General features: G+C 39.4%; 1 protein-coding gene across 4 annotated transcripts in view; it reads right to left on the bottom strand.

The window, feature by feature from the left end:
* The window catches only part of NPAS3 (neuronal PAS domain protein 3), an 830,044-nt gene that overhangs the window by 588,601 nt on the left and 215,983 nt on the right, over positions 1-25,460 (bottom strand). For 2 of the 4 annotated variants that reach the window (XM_058666320.1, XM_058666322.1), the window contains exon 1: positions 410-510. The exons of 1 other annotated variant lie outside the window; for it this stretch is intronic. In XM_058666320.1, the coding sequence (XP_058522303.1) occupies positions 410-462 (53 nt within the window). In that variant the 5' untranslated portion in view covers positions 463-510. Of the gene's footprint in view, positions 1-409; positions 511-840; positions 1,111-25,460 lie in introns of those variants that run through there. One more of the 4 variants, XM_058666323.1, reaches the window with a different exon arrangement.

Genomic DNA, 25,460 nt, shown 5'->3' with positions numbered 1-25,460 from the left:
AATGGCAGATTGCTGCTGTAGATCATCGCTGTGGCAACACGTCAGTAAAGATGCACTGTTTGATGGTCTGATGCTCACACAATATATAAAACCAGTTGTAATGGTTGTTTGGAAGCAAAGTGTAACATAGCAGCAAAATTTCATTTGTTCCACAAACTCAGGATATATTAAGCTTGGCTGACAAAGACTGTTTGATGTGCTAAATCAGTTTGACCTTCATTCTTGCTTTATTTTTCTCATTTAACATGTGAAATGACCATTACTTGTGCACATGTAAGGAAACAGGAACAGATTGATTAAAAAGCAAGTCAGAAACACCTACAATCGTCAGTATTTGACAAAATATAAAAATCAAGAAGCATACTTGCAATTTTTACACTAAAATACATTTTCATAGAATCATCATGACCTTTCTGACTTGTGGTAAAGTAGACCGAAAGAGTCATTGAAGCCTTCCTTCATCTTCAGAAGACGCTCTGTGCAAGTTTCAACACATTAAGCGAATTGGTTTTAGCCAATGAGCTTTGTGTCTGAGCACTTTAAATCAAAGGGCTTGATTTCACAATGAGCCATTAGAAGAGTAATAAAGAAAGCAAAGAGGTCTTCACGGTCCTTCTCACCCGACGCTCACCTGGACTCAAATCACCCTTGAACGAACCTGCAAACCAAACTATTCATCGCAAGCTTTCGAGCTGCCAAAAACCTCCAAGTGTTTTGTTCTTCATTTACCTCTAGAACTTTAAGCTATCCAACTGACAGTTCCACCATAATTGCGGGGGGGGGGGGGGATCCTGTGCCTTTATCAAGTCATTTCTCTCCACCCAATAAATGGCACTTTACCTTGGAGCAACTTGTATATTTCACACCTTAAATTTCTATTTCCCAAATCGGCTAATCACTTCACAATTGAACTCAGAACAACAACAAAAAAATTATCAATTAAAGTGGTTGAAACTCCTGCAAATTATCATTTAGGAATGAAGTAATTGCTTTCATCAGGGCAGAAAAGCCCGCCAGAACAGAAATGTCACTTTAGATTAGTGTTCGCACTCCTGAAGCTATGGATGACACAGCTGATATAAGACTAAATGCCAAGACCAATCAATTGCTTTTGTGGCTCTGCTCTGAGCTGCTGTAAAAGGGGCCATTTTCTAGGATCTACTCTTCATTATAGTAAATGCTATCTCCTTGGTAACATAATTCCATTTCTCATAAATTCTGTCTGAGAGCATTGTCCTAACAATGGATGTTTGTGGAAAAGAATGCTGTTGGTTTAATGCACAGAATTAAGTGTGAATGGCTGTCAAACTGCTATAGTTTACTAGTTCTTAAACATAAATTGAAGTCTTAGACATTTAAAAGAATTTGTGGAGGAGAAATAAATGCCCTGAACAAGGGTAAGATACAGCATCCGAAGCATTTTGGGTCACTGGTTTACAGTTTTGATTATTCTAACATTTATCTGTCTTGTAGAGTAAATCAGCTCACTTCACAAGTGGATGGAAACTTAGTTTCTCAGACAATGTAGTCTACAAATGTGAATCCTCAAAAGAAAATATGAACTCATTAGACAACTGCATGTGCCTTGTGAATAGCCACAAGAGGATTTTTTTCTAAGTTTCTTTTTTCCTTCCCAGAAAGCATCCGGATCATAATTTGTGTTGTTCATCCCCTTGAAGTTACAAGAATATGGGTTGCAGGCTCCAAATTAAAAGGAAATTGAAGAAGCTAATACAGTGAGAAAGCATCAATTCCTCACACTTCCTTCTTCACATCTGAAGTTTAGCAAGAGATTCAGGAGCACGGGTCTTTTCCCGACATGGGATACAGCCTGTTCATCCTGGTGAGCACACATGTGCAACTTCCATTAGCAGTAACAGGAGTCGTGAGCACACATTGAGAGGCAAGTCTCCTGCTAAATATTTGAAAGGGTCAGAGCATCTCTCGGAAAGGCAAAATTACAGGTGATGGCGGGAACTCCCAGACACTGGGACACATTACTGACCATGCAAAGAGCCACTGATAGAATTTCTTCCACCCCTAGGAGCTGGAGTACTAATTTTCATCATACCAACTTCAGGAACACTGTATTATTTCTGCTTTTTAAGAGTATTCAGACCAGCAAACATCAGAATGAAGCCAAGTATAATAAGAGAAACACTTCCATGTGTGAATGCCTACTGCAAGAATGCTTCGCAGACTTTATGGAGGACTGGTATGGGCCTGATAGTTTCCCTTCAGCTTTTACACCCATCTGCCCAAAACACAAGTTTTTCTTGTCTAAGAGAGGGCCTTATGCTCACAGCAGCTGCAACCTGGGCCATGCCAAGTATCAGGAGGTAGGAACTCCAGCGTCGTCTCTCAGGTAGGTCGCAAGAACCCAGGTATGTGCACCAAAACCTGCTGTCTCCTAGCGTGTGCATTAGTACGAAGCTAGACTCAGAGGTAGAACCAGGACTCTCACCCCAACTGCTAATCCAAGTGCCCAAAACAGCATCTAAGCCACTATGCCCAACGTCTGCTCTGCGGCTGGATTTCAATACCAGAAGCAAGACAGTCCTTAGCAAAATAGAACAGCTGCTGCTTTACCGGGTTTGTTGTCCCCTATCTTACCAGAATTGATGCACAGAGAGAAAAGTAAAATAAAGCCAATCACAGTTAGGACATATATCTGAACATTGGCAACATGACGCACCTACGTCTTCATTGCCACCGTGCTACACAGGTACTACATAGGAGCTGCATAGGAGTTGTATATGGTAAAGGTGTCTCATACACACACGCACACACACACATATTACAATTAAGCCACTGATAGTTTTAATTTACATTCATATAAGCTCCATAACGATTTTTATGAAACTCAATTCCTTCGTGAAACATCAGTAAAACCCCAAAACATATTCAGATTTGGAGTAGACAGATTATCTGCCAATAGTTACAGGTCCTAAACAAAACTGCTTCAGAATTCTAATTCAAATGACCTTTTCTAGAGAGAAAATGTGTGTTTCTTTCAATTTTCTTGAAGAGCAATTTCAAACATTTCTGAAAGCCCAACTGAATAGAAGAAAGCTTTTGAAATCAGAAAGCTTGATAAGACACACGGGTATGGGAGAAGCATGCTTTGACAAGTTTGAAGATCTTTAAGGATGAAAAGTGAAAGTTACAGTCATGTGAATACTGTACACACAGCATGTGCTTTCACCTGCCATCAATGTACACACCACTACATTACATTACACTCGTCCACATTCCTTTGTCAAACAGTGATACCTACATAAAATGGTCACCCTTTCTTTAATCACCATGACTAGGACTTCAAGTCTATCAGCCTGAAGACACTATATATGTATATTTATTCTATTGATCACTTACCTGACTTTTTAAGGACACACATTTTTCACTTCGCCATTCATTCAGATTCCAAAAACCTAGTACACAGTTGCCACAGGTATAAATTGCTACAATTTCTGGAGGACAGTTTGGCAAATATAAATCTAAAGGTTTTAAAAACTGTCTACTTTTGGGTCAAGCTAACTTCTAGAATATGGCATGAAAAGATTGATTACGGGTGTGAGAAAACAGTGATAAAAGGGTACTCTCTACAGACCTGATTTTAAAAAACTTCAGAAAAAATTATTAAATACATCTTCAAGATATAGAACCAGAGTGTTGCAAAAGTACCCAGTGATCTGGACAATCTTTTACTACATGTTAAATGACAAACGACACTTTTAAATAAGATGTATAGCCATACAAGTATAACTATATATCTATAAATAAAAGTTGGCAGAGGTAAGTCAACATATATCCAACTGCCTCTCATGTGTAGTACAACTGGGGTTAGCTCTACTTGCTGAAATTTCTTCAGTAGCCATACACCTATTTAATATAGAAACTACTACTTGGGGGAAAAAAAGAATGAGAGGCCAGACTGAATATGAGAAATGCCTTAATGCTGCAGGTACCTTCTGTTCATTAATGCTTACCTGATAAAATTTTCAAGCGATACATTGTCATGACTTTTCTACAATAGTAGGATGTGAAAACTAAGGCTTGGTCACACCATTAAAAAAGAGCTGGAATTGCAATGGCTGGGAGAGGTCTTCATCCTTTCTCAAGTTATCACTAATTTAGTATCTCCACCAGATAATGAAAATTTTAGCTTGAAGTCATGGTCCTTGTGGCCCCCAAATCTGAAAGTAGCACTTTACACAAGTGCACAGTTTGCCAGTGGCTGGTTAGAAAATGTACTGGCCTTCAGCGACTGACTGTTTTCCCTTTGACAAAATGTTAGCTGTTGCTTACATGGGAGAAAATGAATAAAGACACACACACACAATATTTCATTAAACGGGTTTCTAAAAGAAATTCTCAGATCCTGACACAAATCTAGGATAAGCAATTGTTGCAACTAACAGTATCCCATGATCTTCGCCAAGTTTCTAACATAGGCCCAAGTATTACAAACACAATTATTCACTGATCTGCAACTGTTTATTGCACTTCTAATGGGTTTTGACCCTTCCAAGTATGATGGCTCCACATGGAATTACACTATGTAGCTTTATGTATCAGGAATGACTATATAGAATTTAATGTAAGGGAACACAGATACCTCCTTAAAGCACAACATTGCAAATGTCTGTTTGTAGGTTTCTACTACTCAGGAGCCAAGTGCGCCATGACCTAGCTTTGAAAAAACCTGATGCTTAGCTCTCTCATAGAAATATTTTTTAACACTGATTTATTTTTCATCTGAAAGGCAGATTTTTATTGACAGAAGAGAGAGATCTTCCATTCATGGGCTCACTCCCAAATATGGCCACAATGGCCAGAGCTGGGAACCAGCAGCTTCCTCCAGTCTCTCACATGAGTGCAGGATCCCAATGGCAGGGGCATCCTCCACTGCCATTTCAAACCAGAGGCAGAGAGTTGGACTAGAAGTGGAGCAGATGGGACATGAATTGGTGCTCCTATGGGATGCCAGGGCATGTCCTGGTGGATGATTAATTTGGTAATGCCACTATGCCACCCCCCAAATCTTACTTTTATAGTAGGACTTATTACAAGCCCAACCTAGCTATAGGGTAAGATCTTGATGCAACAAATATGTGTTTAGAATCTGTAATATAAAGGTAAAAGACAACGCATATTTGCTTGTCTGTTTCATAGTCTATGCAATTGCCTATACAACAGAAACAATCATTTTTATTCAGATCCATGTTTTTACTAATGGCAAGGTGCAAGGATGGTCTTTCAAATACTTTATTTACTTTGTGTTTACTTTTTTTCCTGTGGGTTTTTTGTCTTGTTTTTGTTTTACTTTTTTTTAGTAGTAGTCCTAAAATTCTTATAGGCAAGATGATTGCTAAAGATTTTTGGTTGGTCATTTTTAATGTTAGGAGTTATTTTTAACCTAGAATAAATGAGTTTAAGGTAGGGTTCACAAAGTCAAATGCCTTCAGGGTCAAAAAAATAATGCAAGTGAGTAAAAGGGATGAGGTGCAAGTAGTACGAGCTTGATGATAAATGGCTACCAGGCTTCACTCGAAAGAAGCAACAGCAAGTTTGGCCCAGCAAATAGGGGCTTTCACTATTTTGGAAAATGCACTTGCTACTGGATAGAAAAATAAACCTGAACATTGTTAGCAATTTCTAAAAATGACCAAATGCTGATTTTAAAATATAAAATTTCTGATTTTTAAACATATTGATCTTATTTTAAAACATCAAACTTTTGAATGGCCCCTGCTTAGTCTCACTGGGCCAGAGGTAGTTAACAATCTGTGTTGAGACGCCATTAATGGCCTTTTCTGAGGGTATGGGGTGCCTAAAGGTGTAAGGTATAATGTGCTAGCAAATGGCACAAAATGGAGGGGAATAAAGAAGTCTACAGTTAGTTTGGAAAAAAAGAAAACATAGTAGCAGTGATGATCTCTGAATAGGAAGGCTGCCTTTACTTTTCTCAGTTCTATGAATTTATCTATGGATAATCAAGGAAAAGCAAACTTACTATTCCATGGGGTTTCGTGTTTTGTGAAAAAGCTCATATGCATATATGTATGTAGATGTATTTGAAGCATGTAAGCTCTACAATTTAAAACATTCACAACTAAAATTTCAATCAGCAGATGATGCTGGGATCACAGCACATGAATGCAGACAGCTACTGAAACGTAAAATATCCATTCCACATGGAGCCTCAGAGAACAGCACCCCCAAATTAGTGATTAACAATCTCTTAAAGGAATAAGACAAACAAGACTGTTTTTCTTAGTGAAATAATATTATACAAGGATATGACAAACTTCACATAAAATTAGACTAACAATTAAGATTATTTTGATGCAAAAATGCCTTGAAATTCCTGCACAGTTTTTTGCATAATAGGCATTCTTCTTGGGTTTCTTAAAAAGCTGTCATGTGCCTGGGTTTTGAAATTTCTGGCATCAGAATAAACTTATCTTTTATTAGCATTTCCCTCAAATCTTCTGAAGGACCCTCATATTGTGAAAGAGTGCCCTGCATACAGAGTAAATACTTGTTGATGGATAACTTGGATGAAGATCAGAATATCTGACAAGTCGTGATTATACGTAGATAACACATCCAGGAGCAATACTATTGAAATGAAACATATCTAGTCGATGAAGGCTGGGATGCCAGGAAGGAAGGAAGGAAGCAGACATGCAAAGAGGAAGAAAGGGCTAGAACTACATCAATGCAGGAGGGTATGAATGGACAGAGAGGTAGAGAGAAGACACACAGGTACCTTGCTAAACTTTGATATTCAAAAAGCCTTTCCTGATGGAAACATTTACATTCCTTTAACACAATCACTTCCCCATATTATACTCTGGAGAGGGTGCTAGCAAACCCTACCACGTGACTCACAGTCAAAGCACTCAACAACAGGGATGGTAAAAACCTCAAAGCAAATTCGACATCTTTGTAGATCTGTATTAATATGAAATTAAAATCAACAACAACAACAAAGTGGCCAGAGGCATTGTTCCCAAGAGAGGATAGCTCCAACTCACTTAAAGGGAGACAAGTCTCTTCCAGTTCCAAAAGATGAATAATACTGTCAAGAGAGACCTTCATAAATTCAGTCCATTTTGGAACCACTGCTTTCCCACTACTCCATCTCTTCTGCTTCTGGATATCAGTTTTGACCTTCTTTTAAATTTATTTTTAAAGTATATTTTTACATATGTGCTTCTCTTACAGAGGTATCAGTGGCCTTCTCACTTCCCGGCTTAATTCTCCTGGGATCAGGTAGTATTTCTCTCCCTCTGGAATAGCAAGGGACAGCTCAGGTGGAATGAACAGCTACTATGTCTTTGTGAAGCCTTTGCTGCCTTGGGAAATTGATCAGAATGACACAATTCTAGTCAATTTCACTCACAGCAGGTGAAAGCAAGAGAACCATTCCTACCTAAGAAGCAGTCACCATTCTATCTATAGCTTCCAGGACAGATTGTACAGTAAAGCTCAACTGAAAAAGAAAACACACACACAGCCTTCTGGAGTACATGCCAGGGCAAACACGCTGTAATTTGCTTCCCTCCACTCCGTATACGCAATACTATAAGGAATGGTATGTCCGTTAGTAGGCTATAATTTTACTGATAGACTCTGATGACATTATAAAATCCATAAGGGCAAAGAGCAAGTGATTTGCTCATGTCACTAGAAATCCAATACAAAATTACAGCCTTCATTTAGAAGCCTTGTTGGAATTTTCTTTTTTTTTTTTCATCAGTCATGATGCATGGTTATCAATACCTGTATTAGAACCATGATGACAAGGGCAAGAAATGTCATAAAGTGAATTCCTACAGAGAAAATAGCCCCGAAATCCTCAATTTATGGAAGAACTGATCTGGAAAAACTCTGTGCTAATTGATAAAGATAAAAGAGACGACAAAAACTTCATTACAAAATACACAGACTTTTTTGGAGCAAAAAAATGAAACCTACACATTTTGTAAAATACACATGTGTCATGAGCTTTAATTTTTCTAAATTTTATTCTTATTATAAGTAGCAGGGAGAAACAGAGAGCAACCATGCCCACATAGGGGTTCACTCTCCAGTGCTCACAATGTTGAGGGTGGGATTGATTGAAGCCAGGAGCTAGGAATTCTCTTCAGTCTTGCATGTGAATGGTAGGAATGCAATTATTTTTCACCATCACTGTTCCCTCCTGGGATATGCATTCTCAAGAATCAAGGAGCCAGAGAGAAATAGAAACCTAGGTACAGTGATATTTGGGCATCTTAACTGCTGGGCCAAAAATCCACCCTGCACAAAATTTTTTGAAGACCATCCAAAGGCCCAGTATGATAAATAGTGACTAAATCCTTGCCTTGCATGCCCAGGATCACACATGGGCACCAATTCATATCCCACCTGCTGCATCCAGCTCCCTGTTTGTGGCCTGGGAAAGCAGTAGAGGATGACCCAGATTTGAGACCCTGCACCCACATGGATGACCTGGAAGAAGCTCCTGGTCCCTAGCTTTGGATCAGCTCAGCTCCAGCCATTGAGGCCACTTGAGGAGTGAATCAGCAGATGGAAGATCTTTCTGTCTCTCCTTCTCTCTGTGAATTTGCTTGGCCAATAAAAATAAATAAATCTTTTAAAGAAAAAAAGAAGACCTTTCAAGCAAATAAGTGAGACAGAACTCAACTCATTTTCCATGTTCCTCCAAGAATGTGTTAAAAGTAAATCTAGACCTTAAGATGCAAAGTCAAGTTTGAGACTTTTATACTGCACTTTACAGATGGTATGTATAAATTCCAGGACAGTTTTTACTGCTAGAAATACAGAAATAAGCAAAAACGTTTCTTTATTTTATATAAGTGTACTTAATTTTCACATGGATTCAATACTAATTCATATCCATTGGTTTGTGCCCCAGATGCCCACAGAAGACCACACCACATGCAGGGGTTGAGAACGCAAGCTATGACTCCCATATGGCTGGAAGATATACAACTACTGAGCGAGCAACCCCTGCTGCCTCCCAAGATGTATTTGGGCAGGAGCTGGGATCTGGAGCAGAGGCAGGACTTGAATCCAGGTACTTTGATATAGGATGCACGGAGCTGAAGCTTCATCCTAACCACTGTGCCAGATACCCATTCCAAATATCATATGGCTTATGATGTTAGTGGTACAACTGGTGAATGTGGTTGACATGCCCTGAGATAATTCAATTCACCTGTAATCTGAATGAGTTGTGACCTATTTCTATCACTCACAGTCTAATTCAGTCACAAAGCTTCAATGAGTAAACAGTCAATCTGATTTTCACACAGTATTCAGTGAGCTTGTGTGGTTACTGAAGACATGTATAACACAGGAAAATTGATTTGACTAAAATTTCTGTTTCAGAAAATGAAATAATCTTAGTTTTATATTTTTAAAGATAGTCTTCTACAGAACCAAAAAGCACAGCACATAGTTTTTACTTCTCAGTAAGAACAAAATGCATGATGTGTGTGAGTGTTAGAGTTCAGTTTTAAACTTCAACGTTTTTGCTTTGCAACATTCCTGCAGAATGTAACGCATCTGAATCAAGCAATCTACATATACATGTTGGTTGTTGAAATCAGTATAAATCTAAATCAATCAGCTATATCTGGTGAGCGGGGATGCTTTGGGCACTTTGTAGACACAAATGCAACACTTTTATCTGTCCCCAAGGTAAGTTAATATTTACACTATGTTTCAATCTGTTTGCATAGTTGATTTCACAGTTCTGCTTAAATACAGGCTTAGATCCCAGGGGATGGTCTAGTTTGTAACTAACTTGAAAGAAATCCCTGTATCAAGCAATCCTCAATTCCTATTAAGCCATTGGAAACACCACTGACCCAAGTAGTGACGTGACTATTATTAACATTCTAATAAAGTGATACAGGCCATTATGACTTACTCAGAAATATGTGACTACTGTCAGCGTACCATACTCCACAATTCCTTTCATTAATATGTAAATCTGATTTTCTGCTAATAATACTTCCCATGCCTTCAAACAACAAAGTCTGAGTGTGGAATGTCTAAAATGAATTTAAGCACTGGGAGAAAATCCAGGAAATTCTGTGAACCACAAGTTAAATAAAATGAAATATTTTCCAGTGAAATGTGCAAAGGGTTTTTAATAATGTAAGCAGTGTTTACATTAATCCCCCTTGAAGTTCTGCATTCCGGAGCAACACATTTTGAGTGGCTTATTTTCATGATTTGTTGGTGAATACTATTTAGTCCAAACTTCTGAAAAAGCCCCAAACTGTAAGTATTCTAAGTTTGGGGTGAATGAGGGTGGAAGCCTAGACAGAAAAGACTACAAAAGAAAAGGAAGCACCTTTACAAAGGGCTATTATACCTGATAGGCTCCATGCAAGACAGTTGAAATGTGAGCTTTGGTATTCAAAATAGAAAGGATACAATCATATGTCTGGTTAACTTACAGGAAATAGTTCCAGAGACAATTTTACACTAACTACAGTGATTTGGGCAATTTTTTAAAATAATACCAGCCAATTTCTCTCCATTATACTCTGCTGGCAGAAAATAAAACATTTTTCTTTGAAATGATTGCCTCTGGTTTTGTTAAATCATGCATTCTGTCAACATGTGGTCACCATTTTTACATGATCTCTCTGCTTCCCTAGGAAAGAATGAATTCCTGGTCTGAACTCTGATATAAATATGTAATCTCGTGACTGTTAAGGCTTCTTCTATTACTGCAAAATGAAGAGATAAGAAATGAATGTGGTATCAAAAGAAATGGAATCCAGAAAGAAGATGAGAACCAAATAAGTACAGAGCTCAGATTCTTGCTTCAACTGCATAGTCCACGCTGATCATTTTGCTGACTATAACACAAAGGCACTGTGTGAAGTTCCTCGTTTTAAAATGCTAATATTCGAAAATCCCATTTACGTTGAGATATGTTTTAGCAACTTTGCTGCAGCAGGCAAAAGGTTAGAGATGTAGAGGTTGAAATTTAATCTTAAAATCACAAAGACATTAGCTTATCATTAAATAAAGACTTGGAAGATATAATTGTCAAATGCCCAGGCAGTAATTGCTTTCACTCCCTCTGTCATCCTTGAGGATGGAGATCCTTATCTTCACCTGCCCCTGTGTATGTTCTAACTCTGTTATTTTTGTCGGAGGGAAGGAGAAGGTAAGCTGCTTTGTTTCTGCCCCGAGCCTTTGTTCAGTGACATGGCCAGAAAGCCCCTCTTTCTAAGGGAATCACTGCAGAGCTGTCTGCTCCCGCTGAGATGTTCCCCAGTGGGTCCTCAGAAAGCATCCTTTAACTTGATTTTACTTTACACAAAAGCTGAAGCAGACATTGCACCCCAAACTCATCTAAGGTCAAAAACACAGTATGAAGCCTAAGGAAAACAATGGAGATGTACTTCAAATGCGTGAAAAGAGAAACTGCAGGTCAATTCTGAATTGGATGGAAACACAAAGGACCAAAGCAAAACGACAGTATTTACATGTGAAGAACATGGCAAAGCAACCCTTACTCTAGCACTACTACAAGGCCTAGGTACAAGGGGCTGCGCCAGATCCACTATATAGGCGTTAGGGGCCCGAGTTTCAGCAACAGTCACTTGTTGCAAATCCTCATAGCAGAAGCCAGTAAGCTAAAATGTGAACAGGCTAGGTGCTCCTTAGAGGGGCGTTTTTGCACTGAGGAGCATACGGGGTGCCTGTTTAGGTAAGATTTCCAGTGAAGTGACACTCTGCTTTCGGCACAATCATCGAAGTCTCATGAGTGCTCTTGAGACTCTGAAGTCTCTCGACAACTCAGGGAGAAGCACACAAGGAAAATCACCAAAAAGAAACGGTAGTGGATTTTTTTGTTTGTTTTTGCTTTTCATCACCTACAATCCATTAGGGGTTTCAGTGGATGCACATTTCACCATCATTTTCCTGCCATCTGTATTTCTTTCTATAATAACTGATTTGGTTCAGGAAAAGAAAAAGATTTGAGTCATGGCAAATGTATTAATCGAGCAAAGACGCAGTCTCCATCAGGAAGGCAGAACGTGGAGGGCAGGGCCAACGCCTGGAAAGCAGCATCAGGCAGAGAAGGCCTGTAACATTCGTAACACTGGCTGCTGCCTTGTGCACTTGGGGGCTTCCATTTTGTCTTTGTAGATGGATGGAAGGAACATTTACCGAATGTATCTAAGGTCCCTCCACTGGCTTTAAACTGACTTATGTTCCCACAATTTCAGCAAGAAGACTGAAAAAAAGAAAGACATCTTGTCTACCTCAGGGTTAGGGGTCACAGCTTTATCTCTTCATCCAGATATTTGATGACCCACTCATATCACAGCAATGCAGGCATCCCCATTCACTCACAGAAAGGGCATCCCAAGGATGGAGCTGGATTCAGTCCAGGTACACAGGTCAAGCACAGCTGTCCGCATCTCCTCTCAAGTGCAGCGACCATGCTACACCAAATGTTTCAATTAATACTCAACCCATCACTGCCACCTGGTTCCAAAGAATGCTTCTTGGATGAAGTATGAGATGCCTGGTTTGTGCCTACTAACATTTATAGGCAAGTAGGCTTTGCAAGACAGATACTTGAAGCAGCAATCAGATACTTGAAGAAGCAACTCCTTGAACACTGAAATTCTATGTATGAGTGCCTGAGTTGAAGTCCTGGATGTGCTCCCCATTCTCATTTCTGCTAGTGCAGCAGTGTATGGTTTAAGTTGCTGGACCACCCCACTCCCATGGGTAACCCTGGTTGGGTTTCAAGTTCCTGGTTGTAGACTGGCCCAGGTCTGGCTAGTGTGGGATTTGGGGAGTGAATCAGTTGATGGCAGCTCTCTCTCCTTGTATTCAAATAAACAAAAAGTGCTAAACAACAAATGGCAGATTGGACGAAACAGCTCATAATCAAGCACCTACAATATTCTTGGTATTGTGCTATGTGGTTTATTATTTCTTTCTCTGAATCCTTAAACAACCCATGTGTGTATTTACACAGATGAGAGCGAGGCTTCCACAGCCACATAATTTGTCTCTAAGTCTCCCAGCCAGCCACTTGTACAGCCAAGATTCAAACCCATATTGATTTGATTATAAAAGGACAACCTGGGAGATGAGCTGACAGGTGTGGAAGAATATGGAAGTTCTAAAAACTGAGGATACGAGGCAGTTTGCTTTCCTCTTCCTGAGACATGATCATTTTGGAAATACAGGGTGACAAATGCAGAGGGTGTTTTCCTTTAGGTTCCAGGATTTGATTTTGGGACCTAGAAATGTTGTGGTACACTTGAGAAGTCTTACTTTTTTTAAAAAAAATTTTTTTTATAAGTCCAGTTTACATAAATTTGAGAATCAAATAACATGGTTGCTTTGTGTGGCCATCTGCCACGCTCATAAGCATCTCCAGCTACAAAATTGAGAACACTGGTAGTTTTGCTGTGGAGCTAATTGAAGCCTTCCTAAGAATAATTTTAATTCAGTGTTTTGGAGCCAAATTCTGTTTTATGATCCACATTTCACAAAGTATTTCTGAGAACTAGAGCAAGCCAAGGATCTGATTGGCACTTTGAATTCTTTCACATTAAAACATGATCCAGCTATTTTCTGCTACCCAGCTACTGCTGATTCCAGGACCCATGTATTCACAATGATTTGCCAACCTCACTGTAAGGATAACTTGCACCCCGAGCAGAGGACTGGGATCATCCTGATGTAATTTCATCCTATACTGTCAACTCAATGACTAATTTCCTTGATCCTTATTTACATATTAAAACAGCTGACTGCTTCAAATGCTCCTCACTAAATTATAAGGTTGAACACTTGTTTGATTACAAAGTACTAAGTAGACTGTGTATAATTTTAAATTAATATTTCTTTCAAGTACTTATTTTCAGTGATGGATCACAGTACTCTATGATTTCTGCTGATAAATAACTTTTTTAAAAAAGTAGCCGCTGAAGACCATTCCCACGTTTTGGTTAAGGTGGAAATTCCTTCCTTGGACACACTATAGAGTTTGTCTTTCTCTAGGAATTGTAACTCAGTCACTGTTTCAGAAGAAAATTCCATTGCTCTTACAAACCGTATCGACCATTTACAAAATAAGTACTGAAGGGCTTTCCAATATTCAGAATACATTATATGCCTTATGGAGAGACCACAAAGCATTGGTGGGTAGGGGAGGTTGAAATCCCTGAGCATCCATTATTATCATAACAAAAATAGCCTTGCTATCTAATAGAAAGAGGAGAGTGAAATGAACACAAGTCATTATCCTGGCTGCAATTCGACCTTGACAACAGAAAGGCTCCACCGTGATGGACTTAAAGGCAAACACCGCAAAGATCACAGGGGGGGATGAGGGGATTGGATAGTGCAATGATGATACACGTGCAACATCCTAAGAATGCTGCAGGGGTCACACGTAGCGCCACAGCTGGGTCATTTGCTAGGTCCAGGAAGGCATGTGGAGTAGCCATTAATTCTGCCATGAGACGAAATCAAACATGTACTCTCTCCTTTTTTCTCACCAAATGGTAACCAATATGGAGCAACAACAAACAAAAACTTAACGAGACAATTTGGAGCTATTGCACTGATTAACTCTTTTGAAGAAACTTTTCTATTTTCAGAAATAAAAAGGAATATAAATGCAAAACTAAGTGTCTCCCCACCTTTAAGACATTCTAACCCCAGAATTGTTTCTCATACGCACTCCCAAAAGGGACATTCAAAAGCACATATGGACAAACTACATCTTCTTTACATGAATAAAATAAGCCTCTTCATTCTGTTGCAAGACTACACATACATCTTGAACTACAGACCACATCGGCACATACAGATTCACTTCAATCTGTTTAAACATTAGACAACATTTCAGTGAATGAATGTGGTAATTCATTTGCCCATCTGCTGAAGGCAAAGCATTTTAAGCTGTTTCCAAATTTCTGATATAAATACAGTAAAATATTTCTAAACATTCCATAAGTATGCATTGCAGTGTGTCAGTATAGGTAGAATTGTGTGGTAGAAGAACATGTGCAATAAAAATAATGCAGAATAAATTCATGGTTAGGTCAAAGGTGACAAATTTCTCATCCAGCTTTGAGAAGAAAATCTTTTGATCTGGCTATTTGACAAAGGCTCATAAACCAACTGGAACATATAGATTTTGAAAAGAAGCTATATTTGTATTTATTTCTGTGTATCTTTATAAAAGAAATCTGTATTTTAACTCCAGTATTCTTCAAATAACGTGAATTTACAACACTGTCCCAAAGATTTAAATCTATAAAGTAATTGCTGTGTTATAAAAGTTTGGCATATCTTGTAATGTATAAAAATGACCATATGTTACAGGATGCTGCTGTATTCTAATATGCTTTTCCATAAGGCATGCAGCAAAGCTAAATGTAGGTAAAAATGCAATGTGTTGATTGTTAGCTTGTGGCACATAGCCAATCTGTTTTGTGATTTATTTATAATTTATTTATTTGACCTGGAGGGTCAACCTATAGGCACAGTATCTGAAATAAAGAAGTCATACACTGCAGCAGTTAGTCAAATACCCTTTGTGTTCCAAGGCACTTAAAAGTTGAAGCAACACAACTGTAATTTCCTTGGCATCCAATGCACCATGTTGGGCCTTACAGCGAGCACAGGCCAAGTAACAAGGCCACTCTGGAACTTCCCAGCAGCCAATCATGCTGAAATACGTGTTGTATCTCTAAGTGCTAAAGAGACAATTTATGTTTTGTGAATCACTCATCTACAGTGTATGAACAAATCTTTGAAATGAAAGCACAGAATGCAAACACCTTTGTCCTTAAACAAGCACATTCTGCCAAAAATGCTCTCTTCTGTGAATTTCTGGCATCAACCGGGCAGAATGCAATATTTTTTTACATTGAGCTGTGGAAGACAGGAAACTGGGTCCAGAAGGAAGAATCCAGGTTAATGCTGAGGCCTATGACCCAACATTTGCTTTGGCATAAAAAGGATTCATTCTTTACCCTTTCAATAAATACTGCCAATTGGAAAGGAAATAAATTCATTATTCTCCAACACAGTAACTCAGATAAATCATCTCCAATACTTAAAAACCTGTGTTCTCATTCCTCAATATTTAGGACTAGTAAATAAAGATAAATAAGCACTAGCCCACTGCAAACACTCGCAAAATGATTCCTATCTCTTATTTAAGCACAAATTAAACCAGAACCCAGAAAGAGAAAATATTCCAAATGTGTATCTTTATTTTTCAATTGAGTATGATGAATGGTCTATCATAATTCATAGTAAGTGTGTAAAGATATATAAAAATATTTATTTGATATTATCCTGAAGATAATTTGGAAATGACAGCATTTCAGTGTCAAAAAGTTTTAATATGATGTTAAATATCCTTAGAGATATTCTTACTATGGCAGGGCCCAGTCCTGAACAGAGCTGGGAACACCACAGAATTCAACAGCCAATTAGTCCACCATGCTTAGTGTCTGTCTTCTGTACAACACAACTGTGTAGGTACCAGGGATGCAATGCCACATGCACAGGGAGTTTAGAATCTAGTGAGGAAATAAAAGGCAATTACATAAACAAATGTTACAATGTAGAGCAGGAAAAGCAGTGTGAGAGGTGCACAAGCCAATCGCTCAAGATGAGCATTTGTGTCTTCAAACGATAGAGCTCCAATTCTCCTTAATAGTCCCACTCCTCATTCAAGCATTCATTTATTGACTCAAAAACACTTATTATCCAGCTCAGTGTTATGAAACACAGATACAGCAAGAATCTCAAGTGTAGGGGAGACCTGGCCTCCCTGAGATCTTTCTTTCTGTGCAAGAGATGGCTCTACATAACGATGTAATAAAGGAAATAAAAAATACTAGTAAGAATCATAGTTGACATTTATTCAGAGCTACAGTGGGCCTGTGACTAAAATATAGGACATGTATTATTTCAAAATATCCTTGAAGCAACAAGATGAAGCAGGGAGACACGCAATGTGAGTCAATAGGGTCCACAGCATCAGACAGTCTGGGCCCAAACGCTGATACTACCACAATAGTTAAGTATGGAAACGTGGGTAAGGTGTTCATCTCTTCAGTGTTTGAGTGTTTTCAACTATAAAATGGGATTAATATCATAATATGGCAAATGTTAATTGTCATGGGAAGGAAGAGACACTAATTTCAGGGATGCTTGGGGAAATATGTTTTAGACTGTAGAAATAAGAGAACAAGAAGTCACGTGTGACTGTTGTCATTACATGATGAATAAATCTGAGCTCTTGTTTAATTACCTATAGTTTTAGAAATACAAGCAAGTTCACAACAAATTTAAGCAGTATTTTTTAAAAGCCCTGAGCTAGATAGCAGAATTTGTATCAGAAAATGAACAGAACGAAGGTTCAAAAAGCACCACTCAAGGATAATGATGTTCAAGTGATGAAGTGAAATATAGCTAGAGGAATTACCTGAGTAAAGGCTGGCAAGATATTCCTTAAGCAAAGAAGGGAGTATGCCTGGAAGTGCAAAGACACAGAGAACAAGGTACATCAGAAGACAAGTACACAGCTAAGATAGCACCAGAACAAAAACCGTGGCAGCCCAGGACCCCTTGGAGAAGTATCTGCAACCAAAATCCTGAAAGGCTATCTCTACTATTGTAAGAAAGCATTGTCTTTACCCTAACAGCAGTGACAAGAACTGGGGGGCAGAGAAGTTGGATTTATGTTGCTTTTGACTAAATGGAGGAGGATCATCTCACAGGTTTTGGGGGTAATCTAGCAATGGTATTTCAGGATGTATGCACAGACTAGAGCACAAATTCTCAAACTCACCTCAGTTGACAATTGGGGCAGGGTAATTCTTCACCGTGGAGGTTTATCTGTGCACCGTAAAAGGTTTAATTGCATCCCTGGCTTCTACTCACTAGACAGCTGCCAGTAGCAACCTACCAGTTTAATGATCAAATGTCTCCAGCATGGGAATACATCCTCTGGGTGAGGACCCCTGGACTACAGGATCTCAGTGACTTGGGAAAGAGGTGGGGAGATTCTGCCAACACTAAAAACTCAACAGGGCTTGCTGGCAAATTAATTTCTAATTGGGTGTGGGACAAAGGAATCAACCATGGCAAGGATATAACCTTAGCCTGAGCCCTGCCTATACAGCTGCACAGGTGCTGATGTCATGAGTGGAGATAGGAAACACTGAAGCCAGATGAGATTGAGTACCACATCACATGTTCAGTGTGAAACCTGAAGAATGTGAGCTGTCACCATGGCCTCCCAGTCATCCTGATGTTAAGGGTACACTTTGATATTCCAACTGAAGCTCAGAAAGTAAATCTGCTAAGAGGATGAGATACTTGAAAGTCATCAGCAAAGACATGGTAATTGAAGGCACTGATGCAAAGAAAAACAGTCTCACTGAAAGTATATTATTTCGTTGTTGGAGACTTAAACATCTCTACAACAAAAATCCTCCTAAGCCTTCAGTGCTGTAAGATGCCATATGAAATTACTTCAGTGTCTTTCAACCAAAAGGATCTTTAATTGTACAGGCACAGCAGAGTGTACTTATGCTGCAGAGACAGAGTAAAAGCAAAATGTAACTGAGAAGTACGCATGGTTCACCTCAATCAAGGATGCTTTTACAAAGGCTTAATTTGCAAAGCAAAGTGAAACAAGGAAGATCAAGAGTGACTGACTTGGGTGGGGGAGTCTACTTGTCCTTTTGCAGAAATCAGTGATCTCCTATCCCAGCTTCTTGAATTATATTCTGATTGCAACTACCTTGACTGAGACCCAAGCATTTCTCATCAGGGCTCAGATTCACTTGATTTCTTCCATAGTGGTATATGATAAACATAAGAAAGTTCAATTCTTAATCACTTCAGATCTCTAGATTTTTTGAAGAGAGTCCATGACCTTAGGGGATTTCTTGCTAGAAGAATAAAATAAAATAAAGAAAGTCTAGTTCAGTTCTATTATTTAGCTCTCAAAGTCCTAACCTTGACTGCCAGTGTCCCTCGCTGCCAGCAGATCCAAAGAGAACACCTGCTGTTCCCAAGTGGCGCTCTTCCAAAGATTCTCCATGGCCTGCATTACAACGAGGTCCTTAGATGCGGGTGAACGTGTGCGTGCTTGCGTGCATGCGTGTGTGTGTCCCTATGACTTCCCAAGAAATTTTTCATTTATGCAAGCACATACGTGCTGCATTTTAAGGCAATGCTATTTTGCACAAGAATCCTTGCCTCTTCTCCTGTATAATACCTAGGGATAATGCCAGATTAACTCCAAACTGCATATAAATACAGGAAGAAAATGACATCTGATAGGATCCACTTGGGAAAGGATGATTCATTTTCTCATTATGTAGGGTAAGTGTACCTTGCAGAAACCTCAACTACTTAGACTTCAAAACTACAGTCATTTTTCATTATCTGAACATTAGCCCGGATAACACAAAATAGTACCTGTATCTGTAAGACCTCCATTAAAGTCACAAACAACCTGAGTGTCAGGAAGGAAAAAAAAAGCAGCTGCCAACTACCAGCACAGGATCAGAAAAGATGTGTTCAGAATGAGAAGGGACGTGCCCCCTAGACATACCTCTGGTATTTTAGAACGTATTTTTGTTTCTAGTTCTTCTGCAACTTTGGAAGAACTCATGATGTGAATCCTGAAAAGGAAAAGCCTAAGAGGATAATCTTGATTAACTAAAAGATCCAAATACAGCCCTTGGTGCAAAGAGGGAGGATTGCTCTGAAAAATACTTCAATTTCATTCTTTTATGTCTTCATTTAGTCATGCAGATAGTTCTTCGAAGCCAGCTGTAGGAGAGAGCATTGGAAGATGATTAAGACGGGTCACAGAAAATGTCAGTTTAGTAGGAGGAGATGACAGATAGGGCTTTCTTGCAGGCTTCAAAATGCCCGCCAGTCCTTCTTATCTTCATGTCTCACAGGTACCTCAAATACACAGGTATGGTCTTCGCATTCCTGTCCAAGTTCAGCTCTTCTCAGGGACACTTATGCTTGTTCAATGGCACCACCCCCCACCACTGCCCATGTTAGAACACTAGGCAGAATCTTGTACCTCTGCCTGCCCTAGCATCCTCAGATCTTCACTGTCTTCAAAATTATCCCCTTGGCAATTTCACTATCTTTACCATTTCATGCCACCCTACTCTATGCCACCATCATTTTCACTACAATACATTAACTCTCTAACTCCTTTTTTATGCTCTGTTTTCAAGGATCTCTGTGTATTTTTTTTCTCATCTCTACAGTGACAGATATTTCCTATGTGGTCATCTGTCCAGCTTCCTCTCCTACTAAAATTCTTACAGGGTTTCCACTGTGTCTAGCTAAAACTCCAACCAAGCTCATCAGCATGCTTTCAAGGTCTTCTATAAACCAGGTCTTAGCCTGTTCTCCATTCTGCACTGCAAGTTCACATTTGACCCAACATGAGTCAGCTTCTCTCTCAGTCCACTGCCAAGATTTGCACCTACTTAACTTTCCACCCCTTTCCAAAATAAGGCTCAATTATCCTCTGCATCGTCCTTCGGCAGTCACTTTCTCTGCACGTTTGCATCAAATGTCCTCCAATACGCTCCGGTGGAATTCATCTCTCCCAATTAGAGTAGCCATCATATGAGATTCATATTGCTTGCAGAAATTTTTTTCATGATTAGAACATAAACATTGAGGTGACAAAAACCACAGTTCAAGGTACTGTGACACAAAGAAACAGGAAAATTCTTCTTTATATCAAATCAAGGAAGGTGATCTTTCAGTTAAGTCATTAAAAATGAGCATTTCAAATTAAGCATTGGATCTGGGAATTGCGAAACATGACTGGGATGCTGGCATCCCTCAGGGGAATCCCATTCCAACTGTTTGCTAATGCAACCTTAAAGGGCAGAGGGTGACAGCTCAAATACTTGGTTCTGTGCCACCCATGGGACAGACTTGATCCTGTTTCTGGTTCCCAGATTTCTCTTGGCCCAGCCCTGGCATTGTGGGGCATCTGGGAGGAAAGCAGAAAAGCAACTTTTCCTCACTCTTGTTCCTTGTGTTTCTTCCTTTCCAGAGAGTTTCCAGGGATACTAGTAATCGGCTATGGGTTTTGGAATTAAAGGAACATTATGAGGAAAATGAGAAGCCATCAGAATATTGTAATTTACAGGACACAAAGATGTAGGCAATGAAGAAAAGCAAATGGCAAAGCAAAAGAGAAATATTCAAAACCTGAAATTCCTTCAAATCTCAACCAAAGCACTTGGCATTTAGACAGTGGGAAATATGAGAAGGATCATAAGCGAGGGAGAAGAATGACTTCAGGGCATGTTAGGGACCTCGTTCTGGATTGAACAAAGAAAAGCATCATTACACAATTACCAGGGAAGTGGAGGATAGAAAATAAGCCAAATCATGTGAATATAAATTAGTTACAAACAGGTGTGATGGAGAAGAACACCTGTGTTTTCTATCCTGGGCACTGATGAGCCAGCACAGAGAAAGGTCCAAGAGGAACAGGAAAAATTCGAGAATAGACTGTTCATATACATTAAATATTGAAAGAGTAGCAGACAGAAACAGGGCCATAGAGACCACTTATAGAAATGGGCACAAATGCCAAATGGAAGGTTTTTAAGAAGGCCAATAGAAGAGATTTATTTTTATTCAGAGTTAGACTATGTCCATGAAGTCAAAACATGAGGAGACGACCACTGGATGGTAGCCATTCAGAAGTACCTGCCAGAAGAAATTCCCTGGGCTAGAGGGTGGGAAACGCGGCAATGAAGACTCAGATTTCCACAGAAAGCACGTGAAGCTTCAGCGCAGGGGATTTTCAGAAACTGGGTGGAGAAGGAAAAGACAGCCAGAGGGGAGAGAAAGTGAACAGAGGCTACTCTAATGACAGGAAGATTTGAGTGTTCAAATCCTGCTGTGCCAAAGTACAGAGAAAAATTCTAGTTGGCCACTGTGCAGGACCAGATTCCCAGGAGAACAATCAGAAGTTAAGCATAAATCAGGGCGTAGTACCCAGAGTTAGGAAATATTCTGAAAAGCTTACATTGAAACATAGTAAAAGGAAGAAATAGATAAATGACAATAAAGTTTACTGGCAGCAGCAGGTCATCATTATCCAGTAATACAACTGTAGATCCACACACTTTACTGCCGCTCTTGTGTTATTCGCCATGATCTCTAAGCTTGTTTTCTAGGAATGGAAATGTGGCAGTTTATTTAAACCACTTATAAAATCAATTACACTTTGAGATACTGTTTCATGCACAGAACTGCAGGCACAGCATGGAAAACAAAGGCACACAAGAAGTATCCTAGAGAAAAAAAACACTGAAGAGTTCAAAGCATTCACATACATGCTTCAATGAAAACTCCTTCAGGAAAACCTTTGTATGTGTGTTTTTAAAAGAGTTATTTTTATTGGAAAGTCAGATATACAGAGAGGAGGAGAGACAGAGAGGAATGTCTTTCTTCCAATGATTTACTCCCCAAGTGGCCGCAATAACAGGAGCTGAGCTGATTCAAAGCCAGGAGCCCAGAGCTTCCTCCGGGTCCCCCACGTGGGTGCAGGGTCGCAAAGCTTTGGGCCATCCTTGACTGCTTTCCCAGGCCACAATGAGGGAGCTGGGTGGGAAGCAAGTCCGCTGGAACATGAACCAGCACACATATGGGATCCCAGTGCATGCAAGGTGAGGACCTTAGCCACTAAGCTACCACACCGGGCCTATATACGATTTTAAACAGTTACACAAACTTTAACACATTCAGCTAACACATTAGAAACCCACACCTGGTACGATAGCCTAGTGGCTGAATCCTCATGTTGTATGCTATGGGATCTCATTTTGGCACTGGTTCGTGTCTCAGCTGCTCCATTTCCCATCCAGCTCCCTGTTTGTGGCCTGGGAAAGCAGAGGAGGATGGCCCAAAGCCTTGAGACCCTGCATCCACATGGGAGACCTGGAAGAAGTTCCTGGCTTTTAGCTTTGACTGTTATAGCTGCTTGAGGAATGAATACTAGACGGGAGATCTTTCTCTCTGCATCTCGTTCTGTTTATCTGTCTTTCCAATTAAATAAATAAATAAATAAATAAATAAATAAATAAATAAATAAATCTTAAAGAGAAACCCATATCTAACATCAATCACCATCTTCTGAAATTGGTCTTTAGGATTTATTCATTCAACAGATTTGTCACTCAACCACTGATTAGCTATTGAGTTCCCTGTATATATTCTTATACCTGAGGAAAAGCTGACCTCAAAAAGCTCTCATCATGACATACTGTTTCATTATTGGGTGAAAATACATACATACACATAGTGGTCAGAAAACCCTCGCAAGGAAACAAGAAAACCAATGATGGGCATTGTTAGTCTCCCTTCCGCATATGAGCCCAAGCTGCAAGCAGCGGTGTTGTTGCAGAGCAAATGATTGCTTTGGGGCTGTGTGTCTGCCCTTTCCATGCAGCCATCCCCATGCAGAAAAACTGGCTGACAGGAGTGCTGGGACCGAGCGGCAAGGAGGAAGCCTGCAGACAGGTGTGTAAGTCTAGATGAGATTCTTCCCATTTTTTACAAATGTATTATTAATTCTATTTTATAGCAGCCATTTAATTTTCATTTTCTTCCTCAGTGATACTAAATAAAAATGTCAACAACTTACCAATTATGTCACATAAGAGCATTATGGGCATAACTTCTGCTACTACTGAATGCTTAAAAAAAATAAAACAAAACTTCATTAACAACTGCTTCAAGTCAAATGGAAGAAGTAGCAAATCATGGCCAAATTTGGTTTGATCAGAGGATGGTAAAATTTAACATGGGTGGGATTTGGTCTCATTATCCCATAGCTCAGATTTAAATATACTCACCCCCTATTTTATGCCCGTTCTCCATATCTGAACCTATACAACCAGATTACCTGACATCACTTTCCTCTTTTAGTGCCCAATCCTTATCACAGATGATTTTAATATTCATGTGAATAACTATAAATACTTCCTCTCTCCACCTGCCCCTCCTGTTTTTGCTTCTATAAATACATGCAATTACACAATACTTCGACTATACATCTACTCACTCATACTAACAACCTTGTCTTCTCTGAGGATAGCATTTCAGATGTTATTTGGCGTCCCAGGTGTCCTACATAAAATCCCTGCCTCCTGCAAGAGTATTTGCTATACCTACTTCCTGTGCCATTGAAGTTGAACCACGCTTTTGTCTGGCATCTGGAACTACATCCCATGCTGGCCCTGCGTCAACCCTCAAACTGATCTTGCCATCCCCTGCATTTTCCTAGTCCTTTTGAGTGCTTCATGGTGATTTATTCTAACTTAGTAGCAACTGGCCACAAGCCAAATGCAGTACAGTCTGGAGGCCAAAGATGAAGATGTAGGCAAGAGTCAAACCCACACCGATCACATAGGACACCACATGCCCCTGCGTGGTACCACTCTGGTAACAAATAAGGTAGTTAGGATACATGGGGTATGGGGCTTTCATACACCTACTATCCAAGTCAGCAAATTTTCTTACATACAAGAAATCTGATTATGAAAGTTCTTAATTTATTAAAGACCAATATCTTCCTCTCTCCCTGTCTTCTGCCTAGAAGGGTAACTTAAAAAAAAAGCTCCCTTCTTCTTCTCACAGGGACCCTGACATTCCCTAGGATGCCGCAGTGCTTGGAACACAAAGCAGCTGAGAGCTCTAGTACGTACTCACGCATCCATTAAAATAGTGTCATTCCTTCTATACCTGTTTAGTGTTTTGTTTTGTTTTGTTTTGTTTTCAGTGTCCACCTTGTTAGCAACTTAGTAGAGCTTCTGGACAAGTGCTCCAGCAATGGCCTAAGCTCTGATCAATCATTTAAACCCTTGAAATACAATCCCTGAAATGGAAACCGTGCATTTTAAAAATCTCCACCTTTTTCTTAATCTCTTATATGTCATCTGTTTTCTTGCCAATATGTCTTCTTTTTCTGATGCTATCTGGGTAAATGGCATTCCTTCTGAGAAGTCTCCATCATTAAGTATTTACCACCAACCAACATAAATTAAGATACCCACTAGTTCCATTAACACGTTCTTTGAACATATTTGATTCTACATCCTATTATTTAACTCTGTGATTATAAACCTACCTGCTTTGTTTTCTTTTAGGAAAATGTTTCTGTGCAGTTTGGTCACCTTTGGTAATTTCAAATACAATCATTTGGCTCTGTGGGAATGATGTTCAAGAACTGTTCTATAAAATTCACCCTACACTTAAAATTTCAAGTACACCTGCCTAACAGAAAGGCATACTGGATCTTAGAAGGCCCATCTCTGCAACTGGGTCTATTGATTCGGAACCAGCAA

The sequence above is a fragment of the Ochotona princeps genome, chromosome 6 (assembly GCF_030435755.1).
Source record: "Ochotona princeps isolate mOchPri1 chromosome 6, mOchPri1.hap1, whole genome shotgun sequence".
Classification (NCBI taxonomy): domain Eukaryota; kingdom Metazoa; phylum Chordata; class Mammalia; order Lagomorpha; family Ochotonidae; genus Ochotona; species Ochotona princeps.
This window is presented reverse-complemented; position numbering and strand designations above follow the sequence as displayed.